Source organism: Nilaparvata lugens, chromosome 2 (assembly GCF_014356525.2).
Source record: "Nilaparvata lugens isolate BPH chromosome 2, ASM1435652v1, whole genome shotgun sequence".
In the NCBI taxonomy this organism is placed as follows: Eukaryota; Metazoa; Arthropoda; class Insecta; order Hemiptera; family Delphacidae; genus Nilaparvata; species Nilaparvata lugens.
In genome coordinates this window covers 60,579,596-60,601,372 of record NC_052505.1, presented here as the reverse complement: position 1 = coordinate 60,601,372, position 21,777 = coordinate 60,579,596, and the positions used below count along the sequence as shown (strand labels likewise).

The 21,777-nt window shown below is 35.1% G+C and overlaps 1 protein-coding gene across 50 annotated transcripts in view; it reads right to left on the bottom strand.

Moving 5' to 3' along the window:
* The window catches only part of LOC111050883 (septin-7), a 145,504-nt gene that overhangs the window by 41,643 nt on the left and 82,084 nt on the right, over positions 1-21,777 (bottom strand). For 21 of the 50 annotated variants that reach the window (XM_039422332.1, XM_039422330.1, XM_039422331.1 and 18 more), the window contains exons 3-6: positions 9,929-10,127; positions 7,768-7,944; positions 5,111-5,351; positions 1,686-1,908 (exon numbers count right to left, since the gene is read on the bottom strand). In XM_039422332.1, coding sequence (XP_039278266.1) covers positions 1,686-1,908; positions 5,111-5,351; positions 7,768-7,944; positions 9,929-10,127 — 840 coding nt within the window. The remainder of the gene's footprint in view (positions 1-1,685; positions 1,909-5,110; positions 5,352-7,767; positions 7,945-9,928; positions 10,128-21,777) is intronic. The other 29 variants (XM_039422287.1, XM_039422326.1, XM_039422288.1 and 26 more) reach the window with 3 other exon arrangements.

Here is a 21,777-nt window from a genome sequence, read left to right as displayed (position 1 = left end):
AAGCAATGCCATCTATGAGTGAAATTGGTAAATTTCAAGCAGTAAAAAAAGTTCAAATAGTTCGTCGTGTTTGTTTATATTTAAATATCATCATAACCTGACTTCTCATTAGAAAAGGTTTTTTCCAAGAATTTTTAAATTCAGTCATACATTTTATTCTAACTGAATAATTTGGAATGGACATCAACATTTCAAGCCTTCACTAAACAGTTGTAATTGTACAAGTGACGAGTAATTTCATTGTTTTTCTCTAAAACATAAATTATTTTGAAATTGTTATATGATTGACACATCTCCAAGCTGCGTTTACACCAAAATTATTAACTTAATCCTTATACATTCTATTAGATTGAACGGAACTTGACAAACCCATATGTTCATCATGTTTATAAGTTATCTATAAGGATTAAGTTATCAGCATTTTGTTAATATGAATAGCCATTAAGATTCCTAATTTTGTATTTTCAACATCATGTAATACCTTAGTTGATAACCAGACTGATAGCTTCATCTATCGTATCATTGATGGATGAAAATTTGACTGTCCTAGCATTAGGCTCAATTTAATCGTAAACGGTGCATCTGACGGGAAAATATAACTGAACAAAATGTGTTCAGAATTGTGTTCTACATCTGGTTCAGTCATCAAAAGAGCTCCAGTAATAAAAATTGCTTGACCCCCCCCTTCGCACGCCGCGGGGGTGTGCAAACTGGTGCTCTGTAGGTGACAAGTAGTCAGGGTGACACCTTGACGCCAGCGAGCAAGGTGTCAGGCTGTCGTGAACGGTGCCGACAAACTATCCCCTGCAGGTACCGGAGACAAGTAGTCGACGTGACACTCTGACGTGTGTGCGAGGTGTCAGGTTGTCGTTTACGGTCATGACAAGTTGGTACCTTCGGTCCAGTAGGTGACAAGTAGTCGGGGTGACAACTTGGCGACAATGGCATATTTTTACGAGGGTACAGGTTGTCGCCTGTGGCCAAAATGACCAGGTGTCAGGTAGTCGGGGTGACACCTAGACGGCGACCCTGTTCTTACCCTGAGCGAAACTTTCCTACTCAAGACGTTTTGAAATGTTGCACGAGGCCCTTGGGTTACAGTGGTCAATAGCAATACAACTCAAGTAAAGCTGAATTTCCATACAGTGTTAGTGGGCGTGACCGGAACAGTGATAATATAATGCCCATGAGTTCCATTTGGACTATTCCCAATAAGCCAAAGCACTAGCCACTAGCACAAGAACATATCTCATGATATAGGGAATTTATGTTCCAATTTTCACTGTTAACTAAAGTCTATAGTCCTGGTAGTTATTTTTCGTAAAACTATGTGACGCTGGTTGTCTCTCAGAGCCGTTCTTACACTCACATCCGGCCAAAAAAGTAATAATAGACAATGGTCTACAGTAATAAGCTTGAGCTAACAAGAAATTTGGAACATAGACGAATTATACCATGGGATATCTTCTTATGCTATCTTTTCTCTATGGCCAAACCGAGCGATATAAATAGTCACATTAGAACTTAAACATTATTGTTATCAATTCAAGTAAAAAAAGAACAGCTTATTAGTATCCTACTAGGTGCTATATTGACAATGGAAAAATTAGACCTTATGGGTATGATATTGCCATTGTAGCACTTTAACTGATACTGATATGTGAGAATGATGCAACTTGACCGACCTGTTTCTTGAAGTGTCCGATCTCGTCGGGCGTCATGGTGTCGGCCTTGGCGATGATGGGGATGATGTTGACCTTGTCGTGCAACCGATGCATGAACTCGACGTCAAGTGGCTTAAGGCCGTGGCCGGACGGGGCGACGAAATACAGGCAGCAGTGCACGCGGCTGTCCGGCTGCTGCACCTTCCGGTTCACCCGCGACTCTGCGTTCAGGTACTCTTCGTATCTGCAAACATACGCATTTATCACAATACAGTCAAGCTAATAGCAAAACACATATTCAAACTTCATTATTCCGACTCTCAGTATATCCAATCAATCTACTGATACACTTACCAAATTTTGTACATATATAAAAGCGAAATCACTCACTTTTCACCATATCTATTATTAAATATAATATATAAAACCGAACTCACTCACCTATCAACAGTTCTGAAAATCTACTGGATCAAATACGTTAAAATTTCGCATGGAATGTACTGTTGGCTCTCTAGTGGCTCAATAAGTCCAAAATAAAATCCAAAGATACGCCCAAAATCGGAGTTTTTCTGTGATCTCTCACCTTTTTGTTTTTTTGACTTCTGTTGCAACACTTCATGTTTTATGGCAAATAAAAGATAATTGATTGATTTTTCCAAAACTAACAGAGTAAGATACAGGAGTTCAGCTAGGGTATAGAAATTTTGTATTTAGCTTCAAAATATCGCAAAAATCTGCGTTTCCTCAGCTTTTTCAAGATTGTAAAGGCAGAAAATGATAAGTTTTATAAATAAGCTTATATTCAGCTTTGGTAAAGACTATTTTGAATTCAAGGATTCCTTTTCTACAGTTTTTCATCGCATTTTTGATGTATTTCCTAGATTTCTTAAGTAGATTAGAGGGGCGGCTGCAGCAGAGAGGCCCTCGGACTCGGATACTGTCCTCCCTGTCATTTTGAAGCAGATTTTATAAAGATTCAAGAATCAATTTTGTTCCATATTTTCAGATTGTATTACTATTTTAAATAGTAGACAAGCCAGGTCGTATCAAACATTCAAATTTGCCTTTGCCGCAGGTGAAGCAATGCCATCGATCATTGAACCATCAATATGGTTCAAAGTGGCAGCATTGTACAATGACTTTATTCCATCATAGAAAAACTATAGCATGTATGCTATATTGGTACCGTATACTGAATATTGGAACCTGATTGACTTCCAAGTGACCACAAAAAAAGTGTTAATTATGCGACGTTCTTGTTGTCACTATTTCAATCTAATTGCAAATAGGTAGTGTACCACTTGATTTTTTAGTCAGAGCCACCACTGGTAGATTGTAAGTTGGAAGGGTTTGATTCAAATTATTTGTAATTCTAACTAGTTCAAACAAAGCTACGAAGTAAAATATTATATTCCATACATTCCCTCCCAATTTCCCTGTCAATTGATCTATTGTTGTTGAACTGAAGATTTTACACTCAACACTATAACGGCTGCAACATTTCAATCTAATTGCAAATAGGTAGTGTACCACTTGATTTTTTAGTCAGAGCCACCACTGGTAGATTGTAAGTTGGAAGGGTTTGATTCAAATTATTTGTAATTCTAACTAGTTCAAACAAAGCTGCAAAGTAAAATATTATATTCCATACATTCCCTCCCAAATTCCTTGTCAATTGATCTATTGTTGTTGAACTGTAGATTTTACACTCAACACTATAACGGCTGCAACATTTCAATCTAATTGCAAATAGGTAGTGTACCACTTGATTTTTTAGTCAGAGCCACCACTGGTAGATTGTAAGTTGGAAGGGTTTGATTCAAATTATTTGTAATTCTAACTAGTTCAAACAAAGCTGCAAAGTAAAATATTATATTCCATACATTCCCTCCCAATTTCCCTGTCAATTGATCTATTGTTGATGTTGAACTGAAGATTTTACACTCAACACTATAACGGCTGCAACAAACGTAGGGAGATGCGTCAAAGAATGATGATTTATATATTATATTAATATAAAATGTGGCTGAGATTGATCAATAGCAAATAGAATGATGATTTATTGATTATAATAATGTAAAATATGAGTGAGATTGATCAATTCCAATCATTTTAGAACAATTTTATAAATTCCCTCAAGTTCCCATAGATTCCCAAAATTTCTTGGCCTCGGAAATATTCCCGGAAATAATCCCAAATCATAAGTTCCTTCCGGGTCGATGTCAAACGAGGCAAACGACAGAAGAGTCCTGCGACAGTCGAGACCAGCGACGGTAGAGACCGGCGACATTCGAGGCCAGCGACGGTAGAGGACTCCTGTAAAAGTGGCCTCAAATGTCACCTGCGTTAGGCGACAGTTGAGGCCACTCTAATTTTTGTACAGCCCCGACAGTCGAGACCTGCGACGGCAGAGGACTCCTGAAAAAGTGGCCTCAAATGTCGCCTGCCTTAGGCGACAGTTGAGGCCACTCTAATTTTTGTACAGCCCCGACAGTCGAGACCTGCGACGGCAGAGGACTCCTGAAAAAGAGGACTCCTCCAATTGAGTTTCGTCAACAAAGGTGGTCAAGTCATATACATTCCATTACTTGGATGATGGTCCCTAAACATATTTTTAAGTAATGGGAATCCATTACTACTGCATTATGCCTCCTTCATTGACAAATATAAATATTTATCTATCTTCTATCCATCTATAAGACGAGATGGTGTCTGTCTTTCTGTCTGTTTGTATGTGAGCTCATCACGCTTGAAATACTTGACTGATTAAGCTGTAATTCTTCACAAAGATGATCGTTCTGAAAATCCTTCAAGGATAAGCACTATCTACCTTCAAAGTTCATAAGCTTTTTTTATGAAGGAAGTCTCCATTATTTAGTTTTCAACAAATCGGAAGTTATAATCATTATAAAATGTATTTTGTCTGGAATCGCAGTAGGATGTGTCCTCAACTGTCGCCTGCTGCAAGCGAGTCTCTAATTTTTGTACAGGCCCGACAGTCGAGACCAGCGACATTCGAGGCCAGCGACGGTAGAGGACTCCTGAAAAAGAGGCCTCAAATGTCGCCTGCGTTAGGCGACAGTTGAGGCCACTCTAATTTTTGTACAGCCCCGACAGTCCAGACCTACGACGGGAGAGGACTCCTGAAAAAGTGGCCTCAAGTGTCGTCTGCGTTAGGCGACAGTTGAGGCCACTCTAATTTTTGAACACTCCCGACAGTCGAGGCCTACGACCGTAGAGGACTGTAAAACAGTCCTCTACGGTCGTAGGCCTTGAATGTCGCCGGTCTCGACTGTCGCGCCCCCTTCCTTCCCACTGGTAATATTCCCGATCCACATCACTATTTGTAAGACTACATAATTTCCTTCTCCAATTGCATCTACTGCCCTGTGAAAGGCCTGTTGCCCAGTTGTTGTGGCAGTGTGCAGGGAACTCGGAGCACTGACCTAGATTCGATGTAGTCGATGACCGGCTGCCAGCAGTTGGAGTTGTCGACGGCGTCACCGAAGCCGGGTGTGTCGACGACGGTCAGCGTCAGGTTGACTCCGTTCTCGTTGAGCAGCGCCTTGCTCGTCTCCACCTGCACAGTCTTCTTCACCCGATGCGACGGGCCTGGGTGCTCCGCGCTGTACACGTCCGCCAGGAACATCGAGTTGATCAGTGTCGACTTGCCTAGACCCGATTCGCCTGCACAGTAACACAACACCAATTATTACTTTCACTCTATAATAATTATTTCAAATATCCAATGAAAGCTATATAAACATATAGTTAATTGTAAGTATAGTTGGTTGGTGAATTGTATAGTTGGTATATAAAGCTAGTTGGATGACTAATTTCTAATAGAAATATTCCAATTATTACTAATTATTCTAATTAGTCTAATTATATTAATAGTTCGGAGAACAGTAGAACTCGCTACACTCACTAACATCACTACTCGCACACGCCAGCATATTCACACACAAACAAATAGGATTTAGAGTATGATGATATATGCAATAGGATTGGTGGAGGACGCTGAGAAATAGAAGTTATTTACACTTTTGAGCTAGGATGCACGGTTAGAGATAAAATATCTGAAACTTGAAATTTGAGACTTGAAAAAATTATCGAATTCTAATTTTTTTGAAATTTTGAACATGTGATATATGAAATATATCACCTTGGAGCGCTGAAGAATAGAGGTCCTCTACACTTTTGAGGTCGGAAGCACGGTTGAAAAGATAAATAATCATCTGAAACTTGGATTGGGACTTCGAAAAAAATTCTAATTCCAAAAATTAAAAAAAAATGTAAACATGTGATACATGAGATAATACCGCTTTGAAGCGCTGAGAAGAATGATCCCAATCTGAACCTGATCCGATGAAGTTGGGTTCATTTTTATGGTAAAATTTCTGGATAAATGGTACCATCTTGAAACAGGAATGAAAAACATTCAAATAAATACGTTCCTGCGCCTTGTTTCAAAGTACTTGTAAATAAAATTTTATCAAAATCGGCCTATAACTGCGACTTTAACTGCGGTATAAACAAACAGACAAACGCAAATTGACTTGAAACATAGAATTCGCTTCGCTCATTCATTTGCTATAACCATTCAGCTGCTTGCAGTTCACATATTAGTCAAATAACATCATTCAGATTGGCTCATCAACTATCTGAATTCAGAAGAGAAATAGTTTTGGATTAATTATGTTGTTTTTCTCCCGATAATTGTTTTGATTTTGTGCATGTGCAAATGAAAATATGAAATATATTGTAAATATCCTGCCTTAAGCATACAATATAATAAACAACTCCCTGCTCCCTTTGAAACTTCAGAGACCAAACTACATTCTTTTACCTACTTGAATGAATAAATCATTTGAATAAAAATGACAAATAATTGTTTTCACAGTTTTGGATAAATCATTATTTTAAATGATTTCTGTATAACTTTCTCGCTTTCACTATCCACTTATTAGTAGGGCTTAATGATAAATTCCTGGTGTCCTTGAATATGAAAATATTATCTTCATCTTTTGAAACAAATAAGTTTGTGAATTAATAAACATGCTAGACAAAAAGTGGTAAATTTAATGATTTTCTGGTTACATCAACTCGACATTGAAGTGCATATTCGTCAAAATGGAGAGAAAAACTACAAGTTTGATTCGTATAAAACTTATCTATAAAACAATGGGAAGAAGAAATTCTCCTAATCATTTCCATTTACATAACTTACATATTACAACATCTTGAGAGTGGTGATATCCCGAACAGAAAACTAGTTTTATTTCTGGCTGATTGTTTGACGAGTAAGCAAATGAGATACTGAGCTTGAATGTATTGACGACAATCTAAACAATATGAAAGATAACAAAGACGAAAATTCAAAGGTATGAGTTACTCATACTGTCAAACTCAATTGCATTTTGAGTGTGCTCTGCTCATGTCCATCTAGAGCGAGCGAGCACTTCTGGCGCACGAACAAGTCGGAAAGAACAAACGATGACGCGCAAAATTGAACAAAACGTTCAAATAAAAAATGAGGAATATTGGTACAGGTAACATTGACGTATGATCCATTTTCTGAGTGGAAATAAATTAATAGGAATAAATTACTTAAAATAACAGTCCATCTCTTACACTCTAACATAATCTTTAGATGTTACTAGAGGTGACTGAAGCTTATTTTATAAATTATTATTATTTTGGTATTTGGAACATCCTAATTCAAAAGAATGTATTGTATAAATATTTTTGGGCAGAAAATTTTGTGAAAATCTAGAAGCTTAACCTCATTTGGACTTTTAATGTTACCTAAATTTGGGAGAGAAATAGTACAAGGTATTCTTAGTTTTCTCTCCCGATCTGTGCTTCACTGTAAAAAAAAAGAAATAAAGAATGTAGGCCACCGTGATCATAATAGCTGCTAATCAAACGTTGGCTAACAATAATAGAGTAGAATAAAACTGGAATAATTACAATACTTCACAGTAAAGAAGAAACTTCGTTAAACCCAGAAATATTGGTCTTATTTCAATGAAAATATTATTTTGACCGGGCCATCCACTCTTGAAAGTATTTTTTACTATGTAACTTTTAGATAACTCACCTACAACCATAAGTGTGAAATCGAAGCCCTTTTTCACAGCTTTCCTGTACACTTGATTTGGTAAATTAGCGAAACCAACATATCCATCTAGTTCTTTCGTTTTCCTTTCTGGCACTATTTTATCGCGTTCACCTTTTGTGACATTATTTCGTTCGGCTGTATCGGCATTTTCTGAAACTATAAATAAGAATTACTTTAGAAAACATTACGGTTTCTAAAATATTAGAATTTCAAGTAAAGAATGGAATCAGTAATCATTAATAAAAAAATAAAACAGTATTCTGTAATCCATTTAATGTGGGCAACACATTATACTCATATACAAACACATTATATGTTTCTATAACATTTCAAGTATCCCGTTCAAATCTTTCTTGATACAAAGTACAAAAATGATAAATTTCAAGTAATTTCTGAATTCTGATTTTCAAATATTTTCTTATCTTGCATTGTGAATTGGCTATGCAACTGGTAACGGTGGAATCCGAAAAAATCTATCAAAAATGTTTTTGTTCAACTATCAAAAGTGGAAGAACTAATGAATACATGGCAAATACATGTTGAAAGGTAACAGCTTCTTTCTTATCAAGACTTTGAATTCTCATGTTGTTGATACTATTGCAGAATTAGCATAATGTGTTTGTTTGTAATTAAGTTCAGTATTTCAGTTCATCAAGATTTTATATTGTCAGACATTTTTACAATGTAAGAATGTAAAAGCTCGTCCAAGAATGAAAATAATGTACAATACACCGAAAACAACAATGTTCAAATAGGTTGAATTTAGTTTTATAGTTTCATGCTGATATGAAATAAGTACTAGGCTAACAAATGTAATAATTTACTATCGATAAAAACTATTTGATTGGGCTGTTAACTCACGTAAACTTTGTATCACAAATTAAATAGCATACATTTGTTTTATCCATTAGAATTATAATTAATTGATTAATAAAAATGAAAGTAGGCCTAAAATCATCATTGGTAAATTAAAAATCTTTATGCAAAATTTCAAGTTGATAAGTTTATTGGATCGGATATGATGATGCTCCAAACATATATTTCGTATTCCGTACATGTGTAAGTCAATTCCTCCCTTTATAATAATAATATAGTATAGACAATCTATACTAGTATAATAAAGTAAAGAACTGGCTTATACACGTATGGAGTAGGAAAATTATGTTTGAGGCATCATCAAGTCTGAACTACTGGACTGATCAACTTGAAATTTTGCATAAAAGATTCTTAATTAACCTATCTCGTTATAGGCCTATTTTCAATTCTTCAAGATTTCATTAGATTCTTCAAGATTTCAGTTTGTCATTTTTTAAAATAGACTTTAGCGGAGTATGAGTTTCCTGCTAGTAATTAATAAATTACAGAATTTGGAACATATCAACAGGCATTCGCCGAAAACTGGTTTTGTAGGTAAAGTGAAGTTAAAGGTAACGTTTGCTCCTATTCCAATGTTTGCATCAATAATTTATGTCCAATAAAATCTATTTCCGTTGGCTATTAAAGAATCTTTAGGAAATTATTATTGGATGATTGAAACAAATAATCACGAAGTAGATTATAGAAACAGATGCCGAACATATAAAAGTAAATAAATAAAATAATAAATGATCAAACTTGGATGAAGAAACATTTAATAGTTATTTGTATATCTAGAGTGAAAAATGCCCTTTTTTCCCTGAAGGGAAAGATTGATGCCCGAGGCGTCGGTGGCTGGTATTTTGAATAACATGGAATATAAAAAAATATTTATACATTTTTATAGTATACTGATATGAAGTTTGTAATAATTTTAGCATACAAACATATATTTCATATATTGATCAAATGTCTGTTTGAGGTATTGAATTTAGTTGGTTTAATGACTACTCTATAATATGCTTCCTCATCTGAGCTTAGACTTTCTAACATATTTCAAATGTAAGTTTTTAAAGAGTTTTCAAGTTTTTTTTGGAGAGATGCTTCCCATGTTATTTAAATGGAGTTACTTTTACGCTCTAGGGAGTTTTTCTGGTTTTTCCTCCCGAGAGCGAAAAAGTTACACTTTAGTATTATGTTCCAGGGAGTATAAAGTGAGCACTTTAGATAGTAGGTGGAGGAAAAAATGTGTTATTTTTTAATGTAATATATTTGTCAAACTTACTCCTATCACCTCCGGCACCTGGAGCTATGGTTGCAGTGGCAGCCGCCCGCTTGGCCAAAGCCTCCTTAATGGCTGAGGGAGAGGGCACGGCGGGGGGAGGGGGATTGGCAGCTGGAACAGGGGGGACGGCCCCTCCACCTCCACCACCACCTGCCGACGGCAGTTCATTCTTGAAGAACAACTCCCGTTTGCTTTGCAACTGTAACAAACACATAAACACACTATTACAACAATGTCACACAGTGTACAATGAATGATACACAAATGATGTATTCACTATCAGAGCAACACAAAAAACGTGGAACACTATTTTTGAAGCCGTGTTCAAGATTATTTTGGGTGACATCCATTTCATCGAGATCTCAGTCGATCAATATCAGTTCGGGTAGGCTAATTCAGTTTTTGGTTTAAGTTCTTGTTACTTTCAGAAAGTCCAGTGGATGCAATATCATATTATTAGTATTACATTCAATTATAAAATTATAAAACGTTAGAAATCTTTATTAGAGCCTTCTTATCACTACCACGAGTGTATATCCAATAAAACCTGTTTTTGTGAGTTCATTAAGCACATACACCTGATTTTAAAAAAATGTCATTTATCAAATTTGTGTACTAAGCCATTGATATAATTATTTAATTATAAAGGTGCGTACAGATATACGCGCCGCGAACATGAGCAATTCACTTTTAATAGGCTGACTATACTGTATCTGTATTTTTACAGAAACGGTAAGATACAGATATAAAAAGCTTGGCATCAGCTGATTAAAAGTGAATTGCTCATGTTCGCGGCGCGTAAATCTGTACGCACCTATAAGGGCCGGTTTCCGAGCTCGGGATTTAGCAAAGTTGTAGACTTTGAACAGCTGGAGTCAGAATTTTGGCTTTCCGAAACGGGGTGTAGCTTTTATGATAATCTTTATTTTCTCATTTCTATAATATTATTGGAAACGTTTTTCCTTGACGAAATGGAACATTTCTAAATAATTCAAAATAGGTAGCTGAAACTACACTATTTTCTCTCTATTTTATTTTGTGTTTAATATTTTAGTTTTTCGAAATTTAATTTAAACGTGGACTACGACTACACCCCGTTTCAGAAAGTTAATTTCCTGACTTCATCTGTTCAAAGTCTAGAACTTAGCTAGATCCCGAGCTCGGAAACCGGCCCTAGATATGAACTTGTATCTTAGTGATAAGATTTCCAAAACAAATTTAATGAAATCCTTAAAATCTACAACACCGAACTACCCAAGATATGATGGCTGCGAAGAAAATCAATGGTGCATTACATTTGCAGATGAGAGCGTGACTCAGTATAATGCCACTCTCACGGAATAATGTGATTAGACTATATCCATCGAGTGTTTAAACCCACAGAAAAGCAAGCAGGGGATGATCAGTCGTATTACATTTCTATTCACTTGTGTAACTTCTTTAATTGCGAATTTGTTTTTCCGTTTTCTTCTATCTTATTTTCTATCTATTCTTCATTTCTTCCTCAGCATCTTCAATCTTCTCGACCATTCCTCTTCCTTCATGTTCTCGTCGTCTCTTCCATCTTATTCTGGAATGTTCATTTCTATCCATTTTTACTTCTCTTCTTTCTTCTGAATGTTTTGCTCCTTTTTTTCTCATCCTTACTTTTCTTCTTCTAATTTCTCCCTTTCTCTACGTTTTCCATCCACTCTCGTAGAACGTCCTATTTCTCCGTGAACTAGGTTGGCAGCACCGGCACTACATTCTCATTGCTCCCTAACAGACCACCTCACTCCCTACCGACACTCACAGCCAATATTCTCATGTAAATGAGAGGCGCTATTTGATGAAAACCAGCGTCAGTTCAACAAAAGCATTTGCCTTCGCCTTGTTTTTTCTCCTCATCTCTTCATCATCTTCTTCTTCCTCCTTCTCTTCAAACTCCTCCTCCTCTTCCTCTTCTAGTACATCTTCTTCCTCTTCCCCCACGTACTCTTCCTATTGATCTTATTCCACAGATGTATCTTTTCTTTCTTCTCCTCCATTTCCTCTTCTTCCTCCTCTTACTCTTCTTCTTCTTCCTTACTCCTCCCCTCAATCAATGTATTCTTCTTCTTCTTCTTCTTCCTGTTTTTGTTCTCGTTCTCCTTTCTTCTTCTTCTTCTTCTTCTTCCTGTTTTTGTTCTCGTTCTCCTTCCCCTTCTTCTTCTTCTTCTACTTCTTCATCATGTTCCTATTCTTCTTCATTCGCAAATTTATAAGGTGTAGATTGCAGTTGTAGCGGGGCGTGATTGTGGGCGAGAATTTATTGCTTCACCAAGAAAAGAATCCCATTACTTCGTTTAATAGAATTGGAGATGGCCTTCAAGAAAGCCCCCAACCCCCCAACCCCCAACCGTGTTCTAGACTTGACACCGGTAAGGTTAAGCACCAGCAACTGCATCCGATTCTTGATAAGCGCCTGTCGATAACACTGCAAAAAGCATCACTTAAATAGTGTCGATGGCCAAATCTCTGTCAACAATATTGTCCACGATATAGGTATATCTATTAAATATTTAAATTGTAGAAGACAAAAAGTTAGGCTTGATAAAAAGACAAGTGGACTATTAAAAGTGAATGTTGGAGTTCCACAAGGAACAGTGCTTGGGCCAGTTTTGTTCTCAATATATATAAATGATTTATTAAATATAAATCTAGGGAATTGTTCCTTGTACTCTTTTGCGGATGACACAGTTGCTATAGTTTGGGGGGAAACTTGGCCAATCACCTTCCAGAGAGCTAATAAATGCTTTGATGTTATCAAGTCCTGGTTAAAGAATAGTCTCCTACATCTGAATATTCAAAAAACTAGATTTCTTCCCTTTTCATTGTCGTCCTCTGGATTGCCTCCAGATAATACTGACTGTAAACTAGTATCACATAATATAAATTGTGCCAGTCCATACTACAGCTGTGGATGTCCTACATTAGAGAAAGAAAATGAAATAAAATATTTAGGTGTAGTATTGGATGTACATTTACGGTGGAGCTCGCACATTTCATACATCTGTTCAAAACTTAGAAAATTAATTTATAAATTCGTTCAATTAAGGAATGTCCTTCCTATCTATCAATTAAGAATGGTATTCTTGGCACTGATACAGTCAATTATCTGCTATGGTATTGTATCCTGGGGAAGTTGTGGGAGCTCAATTTTGCAACCTCTCATAATTCTTTATAAAAGAATAATAAAAATATGTTTAAAGAGACCCATAAGATATCCAACCGAAGTATTGTATAGAGAATTTGGCGTTTTTAGTGTTGATACCCTATTTGAAATAAATCTTTTGAAGTTTGTGTATTTAAGACGTTCAGAGTTTCCAGTTATGGATGAACATGTATATTCCACTCGTCGAAATCTTGCTAATAAATTAAAAGAACCCTTCACAAGAAGTAGAGTGGCCTCCTTACATGCTTTTGCTAAGGGACCACGACTTTTCAATAAACTGCAATCAGATATATCAGATGCACCCAGTTACAATTTGTTTAAGAATAGACTTAATCGCTTCTATGAAGAAAAACGTTTAATAGAGGTGTAATATTATTTACATTTTTTTGCTGTCTTCATTCAAATGTAATTTATTGTTAAAGATTCGTAATCCCATCTTGTGAAAAGCACACTGATTATTGTATAAAATTTACTTTATTGTTTGATACCTCAAAATTGTTATTGTATTATAATTAAGTTGACTCAACTAGAGAGCGAGACATCCCTCATCGCAGGTTTAGCCTAAAGAGGGATGCACTGTGGTTTTTTCTGTTACATGCTTAATATTATTATCTATGTTCAATTATTATGCTTGAGGTATGTATTTATATTACCAATTGTAATGTTCAACCATTATGTTTAATGTATGTATTTGTATTACCATTATTGTAAAAATGCAGTGAAATAAACGAATTATTATTATATTATTATTATTATCTATATCGTGAGTGAGATTCACTTCAAACTGTCAGCATTGATTATATTATCTATATGAAATACTGACAATTTCAAGTGAATCTTACCACAGAGGACTTTTTAAAACGGGAGATATAAACATATTGCCATAAGCGAGAAAACACATGAGAGATGCTTATTGTTTAATAAAGTTGTGAGGGTAGGCTACTATTGACCACTATTTAAGTAGATTTGGTTTGGTACAAGCTACTTGGTAGTAAGGGAGAAACATGACGATTTTTCAATCATTTTCTTGCCTTTCATATGTTCTTGTGTAAACTAGTAAGGCTTACTACTGGGGAAGCAATTGGCTTGGTGGTCGCGCTGATAACATGAGTTAAGATCAATGCGCCTGTGCCTGCTAGTCCAGTTGTAAGGATGACCACTTCAACAGCTGAACAGTACCATTCATGAATTTCCCCGTTAGTTCGGAACCCACATTGAGCTGTAGGTCCACTCATCTCTCATCATCAGTTTTATTATCAACGCACAAGCTCATGTGAACATCATCCTCACAGAGAAATGGTTTTAATAGTATATTTTTATAAGCACAATGCACATATTTTATCTGGTTAAGAGAACAATATCAGGGAGCAGATAGTGCAGATTTCCTACAAAAGAACGACTACCAAGAGTACAACTACAGTACAATTGATTATGAAAGGAATTATAAATCCATTATTAAATTGCTGAAGACTTATATACCAAATGATAATGACTAACGACTACCGTACTGACCAAGTTAGTCAATAAGTAAAAGGATGAAATTGATAATCGAAAGATGTTAGATACAATACTGAGAGAGTAAACTAATAATACATGACTGAAGAGTTATAAATTTAAACCTGTTAAGGTAGCTCTGTTAGGGCTCACCAAGCATCAATTCATTGCTGTTGCTATATTGCATTACACTAATTGTGAGTGAGACTGGAGGCTACGGTAACAAGGAGGGAGCAAAAGCCACAAGGGAAATATCCAGGAACAGCGACGTCTAAACTGAAATCGGAGGAGTGAGAGAAGCGAATGAGGAGGAGGAGGAGCAGGTGTGGAAGATGAATGAGAGAGAGGAGGAGGCGTGTGAGGCCCTCAGGCTTAGCGACAATATAAAGCATTATACTGTACACACACCTCACATTGCGTAATAAGCAAGTCAATACAGATCCCGAGCAGCGACTCGGTTATTCTGTCACAAACATGTCATAACGTTCATCTAGATATCATAAGTTACGACTATGTTTCATAACGAAACTGCACAAAAAATGTGTGTAACTTTGTAACAATAGAAGAAAATTCAGCACTGTTGTCAGAGATGTTAAGATTTTCCATTATGGAATTTAAACATGATATTTTGTCGATTTTTCAGAGGTACTTTAGTTTCATTTGATATATCAGTATGTAATTGAGCTACTGAAAACATAAAATTGATGATGATGATGATGATAGAAATGTAAGTTTTGTACAGATCATGGTACAAAAAGGGGAAAATTGTGTAATTTTATTCAATGATGAAAAGAGAGTTTTCGTCCTAGATTTAATTCTTCAAAACAAAAAAGAGAGTTTCCCTTGATGCTGAACAACGATTTGAGAAGTGAAATATTAATTCCAGTGTACAGTCGAGTACTGTATGAGGATTGGCTACAACGGTACACAATTCGTCAACTCGAATTCTGGAATAGTATAGCTATAGCAGAAAAGGGATGAAGGCACACATGTGCTGTTATAAGTAGACCAGACACTTCACATCCTGAGGCATGCATTGCATGGCCCGTCTACAAGGATAAACAGTTTCTGCCTGTTCAAAAATAGACATCTAACCAGCATCCGTTTCTAACGCTCCGCAACAAAAATTAGTTCAAATCAATTGAACACTGCACGTGTTAGAATCACTCGATTTCTAATCCACAAATTAATATTGATAACCCTTGATTCAGTAGAAATCTTCAGTTGGGTCAGAGAAATTGGCATTGAAAATACAATAACTTTATACATTATATTATATAATTATTACTAAAATAACAACTTGTATATCAATAAATACATTGCTGAGCGTTTCTCGTAAAATATTTGATGTAGTAATTTAAAAAATGTTTATGTGGACCTGCATTTTATTGAAGCTGTATTGATTGTACTGTATTAGAAGCTATTAGCTCTAGTCATTTGTGACTGTTGTTGAAAAACTTAAACTTTAAATAGTTTCTCACTCGATAGTCTACATATTACGAGTACCGTATTATTGCATTTTTTCTAATTCAAGCTTTTCATTGATAGTTTTTTTTTTAGTTTGCTTATGAAGAATATTCATTCCATATCAATAATAATTTTAGGATCGAGTAAGTGTACAATTCACTAGGGCTCTGTAATCATCGCGGCCAAGATTCAAATCTATAAAATTTATAATATGCAATACAATAGGTTTAGCAATTTGAAAACAACATTCTCATAGGGAGTACTGACAAATCATATTATGTTTTATAAAATTAACTTGAGACGATTTGAGACAAAATTAAGAAATAGAAGAAGTTTTAGACAATAGCCTGTTCTCCTTTTCTGACTATTTTATTGCTTGCGGTATCCAATAAATAAATAAATAAATAAATAATAGTGAAAATTATGATTTATATGTATTAGAATCTTTATTGCATTTCGATTAGGAATATTATGGATGTTTAACAAAATGTGATTTGGTGTAAATTAGAAGTAATTTCTCAACATGCCTAAAAACATATTTTAAAACGTGGTTTCCCTACAGTGATAAAATGCAAAACCACTGACACATACAGGATAATTTGCACAACAAATTGAAGACCTGAAAGTGTTAGATGAATCATTGGTATGAGTGGATGATGAAACAGAAGCTGAGTACGCTAAATCACAGTCATTCAAAAAGTGAGTCACATTGATTGTTGATGTGGATTATGACCTCAAAAGATAAGCAGACAATACAGTTTATGTTAACTACTATCTATCTACTGTACAATATGCAACATTTCAGACCATTCAAGGACTATTGTACATGAATTAGAATAATGATATGAATGCCTATGCATGATGAGAGAATTCTGTACAATACATCAAGTTTTCATAGCAGATCTGTACAACAATAATAAATAATAATAATCATTCCCTTAACGGAGAAATAATACGGAGAAAGTTAAGACCGAATAAGATGACCACTATTTTATTTCACACAATTATTGCAAAACTTGTTTAGTGTGTATATCTGCTTAATATACATAAATAAATTTCTTAAACCTGATATTAGGCCTACCAATATCAAAGTAGCAGTATTACTTAAATGCCCATAAATGTTGGTGAGTGTTGGAAAGGTTACATATAATAATGAAGTGATGTTTTCAAATATGACTTGTTATTAAATGAATGAAATTAAGATTCACATGACAGGTTATTAGATTTCAACATAACAGGGTAACTAACCTAGAATCTATACTTCAACAATAGAAAAAATTAATGAAGGTGAATTAAAATTGGAATTGAAATTAAGTACTGAACAAATAAGAGATTCACCTTGAATTGTAACACAACCAACAAAATATTATAAATATTCAACGCACATCTACTAACTAGACAAATAACAATGTAGCAATTGATATGCATGTTAGATATAAATACACGATTTGGCTCTTTAAAGTTTACGCCACAAATCGAGACCGACAAATTTATTTTGAACAACTGTTTCTCCTCCATTAACACATCTCTTTGCAACGCAAACAACACTCAGTGTTTACATCGTCTGGGTTCTGGATTTATTACTGTCAGTATAAACTGTGCTCTTCTTTCCACTTTACAAATATGGTTCCCCTCATCACGTTAAATACATATACATTTCATCCGAAAAGGAACGGATTTCTTCAAAAAAGGAATTAAATTCTTCAGACGTTATCTACTACACACAACATCACCTTCACAGCACAGAACGTTTCCAGTTGTGAGGCGCATTACGGATTTCTTGATCGAATAAAATATGCCGAATCTATTATATATAAATATTTGATACTTGAATATATTACAAGACGAAAAAATAAGTCGATGAAGATAGTGAGTGCATATTATAAAATGTGAAATATTTAATGACTTTCAATTGCATTGAAATATCTTTTTTGAACTTTTAGCTGAGTTTACCTTTCGGGGGGGTGAGAAAGGTATGCAAATTTATGTATTGAAAAGTATCAATGCTCTACAAGGGACTGAATCGATGAAATGACAAGAAAGGTGTTATGAAAGGACCTAGTGAACATATTTTTAAACCCGAAATCGCTATAAAATATCTTAGAATAAAATAAGAAGCTCAGAATGAGATTGGAAAATACAGATTGGAATACAGTTATTTGTTTGAAACACATTGAAAATGCTATTTCGAACGTTCAAGTGAATGGAAGATGACAGATGAGTAAAACATGAACCAATTGGTGGAATAATAATAATTGATTCGGTGATGCAATGCTGGAACAAAGAATGGATACACGGACAAATCATCAATACGAAGTGTATTGAAACCACGCTTAAAGATACCTCCGAGCTCCGCCTCCTATTCACGCATGATTGGACAACAAAGCAAAATTTATTTCACAGTTCTCGATAACAGTAGCTAAACCATGTTAAGCCACTCTTCATGAAGTTACTCTTCACAGAGTAGTAACTGTATTATTAGCAAATTCGTATTTGATGAGTGAGAATGAAATCGTTAGATTTATTAGATTTAAACATACGCAGTTAAAGTAGCTAAACAATGTAAATTTTATAGAAAGTTTGTTCAACACTTGTAACAGCAGTAACAATAACTTTATAAAAATAAGAATAAAAATTTATTTAAAGTAAATCTTTTAAAAGTCAATGGTTAACTAACCAACGAAACAGTACCATAGTATGTTTTTGCTAGGATAAAAGTTGGCGAAAAGTTTAAATTAACAATGCGACTGCCGGAAGCAATACAATGATAATGATATGAACACAAATTGATAAACATATATAGTTATCAGTAGTAAACATAATCAGTAGTTTTCTAATGTCAATTTCTATTTTTAATAATAGACAATTCATCACGTACAAAGTTCCAAATTATTCCAGTAGAATATTAATATTTAAAAACCATGGGCTAGCTTCACCCACCAGACTCAACATTAGTATAGTCCACACTCGCTGCAGAGTTCAAACTATCTACTTATTTTCTTCTTTAAGAATAGACACATCTTTCAGTTAAATATAGATGGATATTTACCAATTGAATAGCTTCCTGCACCCGACTGGACATGTTCCTTCAATAATTTTCCCCCTATGAATATATTGAGGGTGAAAATCAGAAAACTACAATATTGATTCCCAAGCTGTTCAATTCAACAACTTTTCTCACAGAAGGTATCCCAGAGAAGTAGCGTCTAGCTGGTGCACTCGACCACCAACCACTGGCAGTGATGAGATGAGTCGCACACAGCTCCAGTGCTCGAGCACTTGAACCCAGCAGCCAATTGAAACCACGAGCCACAAAAACACCGACCAACAGCAAACAAAGGTGAGCCTGACGTCACAACTCTTCAAGTGAAGCAGACACCTCTCCATTTATTTCATTAGTCCATATCCTACTTCTCCACAGAGTGAGGGTGCCTCAACCTCAGCAGCATTGTGGTCTATTTTTGTCTAGCACCAGCCACCGACAATCAGGCTAATTGCCGGCACACTCGGCTTGCCATTGTCTGACCTCGCCCAACTCAACAGTTGATGAAAACATGGGGTGGAGTGTTTGATTGTCCAATCATTATGCCACGTACATCACTCGTGTGAAGTCAGCACGCCTGTTAACCGAGGTAACAGATTTTAATACAAGTTTTCTGATTCAACACATCAATGGGAGAATACGATCTTTATTCTAAAATTATATCCAAAAACATCAAAATTAGCAGTAAGATTCCAATTAAAATATGAATTTCGTCAAAAACAACACTTGAAACATCCCAAACTTGTATTAAATCCAACACACCTGTGAAAATAAATAAGCTACACGAATTTTACCGATTCAGAACCACCTAATAATATAGTAAAAAGATTTTCATTCTACAATAAATTATGTCAAATCACTCAAATTATTTCAACGCACCGCTCAAATCGTAGACGTGACAAAATCTCTGGACATTAAAAATGTTTTTTATGGAAAACCTTCACATTTTGAGAACAAAAAACTTGCGTGAGAAAGAAGTCTATCATAGTTGGAGTGACACCATGACACAAAAACTTGAAATTGTTCAGCCATTAGAGCTATGTAAGAAGTTTTAATAAAACCAAAATCTTTGACAAAAATGGATTGTATGCTAAGAGTTTAAGACTCAGCCGACTATATTTCACTTACTCCAGCGAAGGATATGACAATTATTCAACAATTTTTTTAATATACTGGAGACGGAAATCAAGAGAAAAATGACAGGAATGATATCCAAGGAAATAATTTTTGTTATTATTGAACCAAGATTCCAATTTCTGATAGTTCGATCAATACATTGTTATCTTCTTGACAGAGGTTAACATATCTACTAAAACTGCATAACTTAAAATAAGCTCAGTGAAGCACACAGAAACTATTGCCCCTGAAATCTGCAACACATGTGCTCAAGGTTCGTCTATTAATAGCATTATTCTTCTGGCAACAAGATGATTTTTGGTAGCTGTGTCGTTTCGTACATGTGTCATAGTTGTTACTAAGGTCAATGCCTTGCTATAATCAGGACTAGGAGGCCAGTTGACACAACATTTTTAATCATGACTTTAATCAAGATACCGTATGCTTCATCGTAAATCTGAAATTGATATCATTCATACATTGAACTTTTAAATAGATAATAATGTGAGCCTCAACATTCATGCAAACGTATTTCAAAATAAAATAAGTTTAGATTTTCCACTAAAAGACAAGTCAATACCACACCAGAAAAGTTAATCTTTTAATTATTCTATTAGTTTTTCTACAGTATTCAAGAACCCATAGAAATAGTTATTTGTATATCTAGAGTGAAAAGTACTGATTTTTCTCCCTGAGGTAAAAGTTTAAAGCCTGAGGGAGAAAAAACATTTCTCACTTGTGATGTACACAACATTTTTCCTTCACCTACATTTTTATGAAAAGTGCATAAAAAATAATTCTTTAAAACTTACGTGACCAGTAAAATGTGTTACAAAATAACCTAAAAATTGAACAGCTGGCTTGTAATCACACAGTTTACCGCCGACAGCGCTATGCGCTATCTGTTGGCAAAAGTTGTAACAAAATGGCCGACTCCGCTACAACTATGATGAAGTTCCCGTTTCAAATTTAATTAGTTAATGAGGAATATTCGTTGGCTGGTATTTTGAATAACATGGAATATAAAAAAATATTTATACATTTCTATAGTATACTGATATGAAGTTTGTAATAATTTTAGCATGAAACATATATTTCATATATTTCATATATTGATCAAATGTCTGGTTGAGGTATTGAATTTAGTTGGTTTAATGACTACTCTATATGCTTCCTTATCTGAGCTTAGACCTTCTAACCTATTTCAAATGTAAGTTTTTAAAATAGAGATGCTTCCCATGTTATTTAAATGGAGTTACCTTTACGCTCTAGGGAGTTTTTCTGTTTTTTCCTCCCGAGAGCGAAAAAGTGACACTTTAGTATTATGTTTCAGGGAGTAAAGTAGGCTATTTAGACAGTTGGTTGTTGGAAAAATTAATGTATGTGCAAGAACTCTCAATTTGATTAACTAGTGATTTAGGGTTCAGTAAATAGTCAGCATTGATTGGATGGGAATCAATTTTACTTACCTATACGGAATACTGACTGTTTTAAGTGAATCTCTCTATAAAATATTATTGTTACATTTTTGAGCAG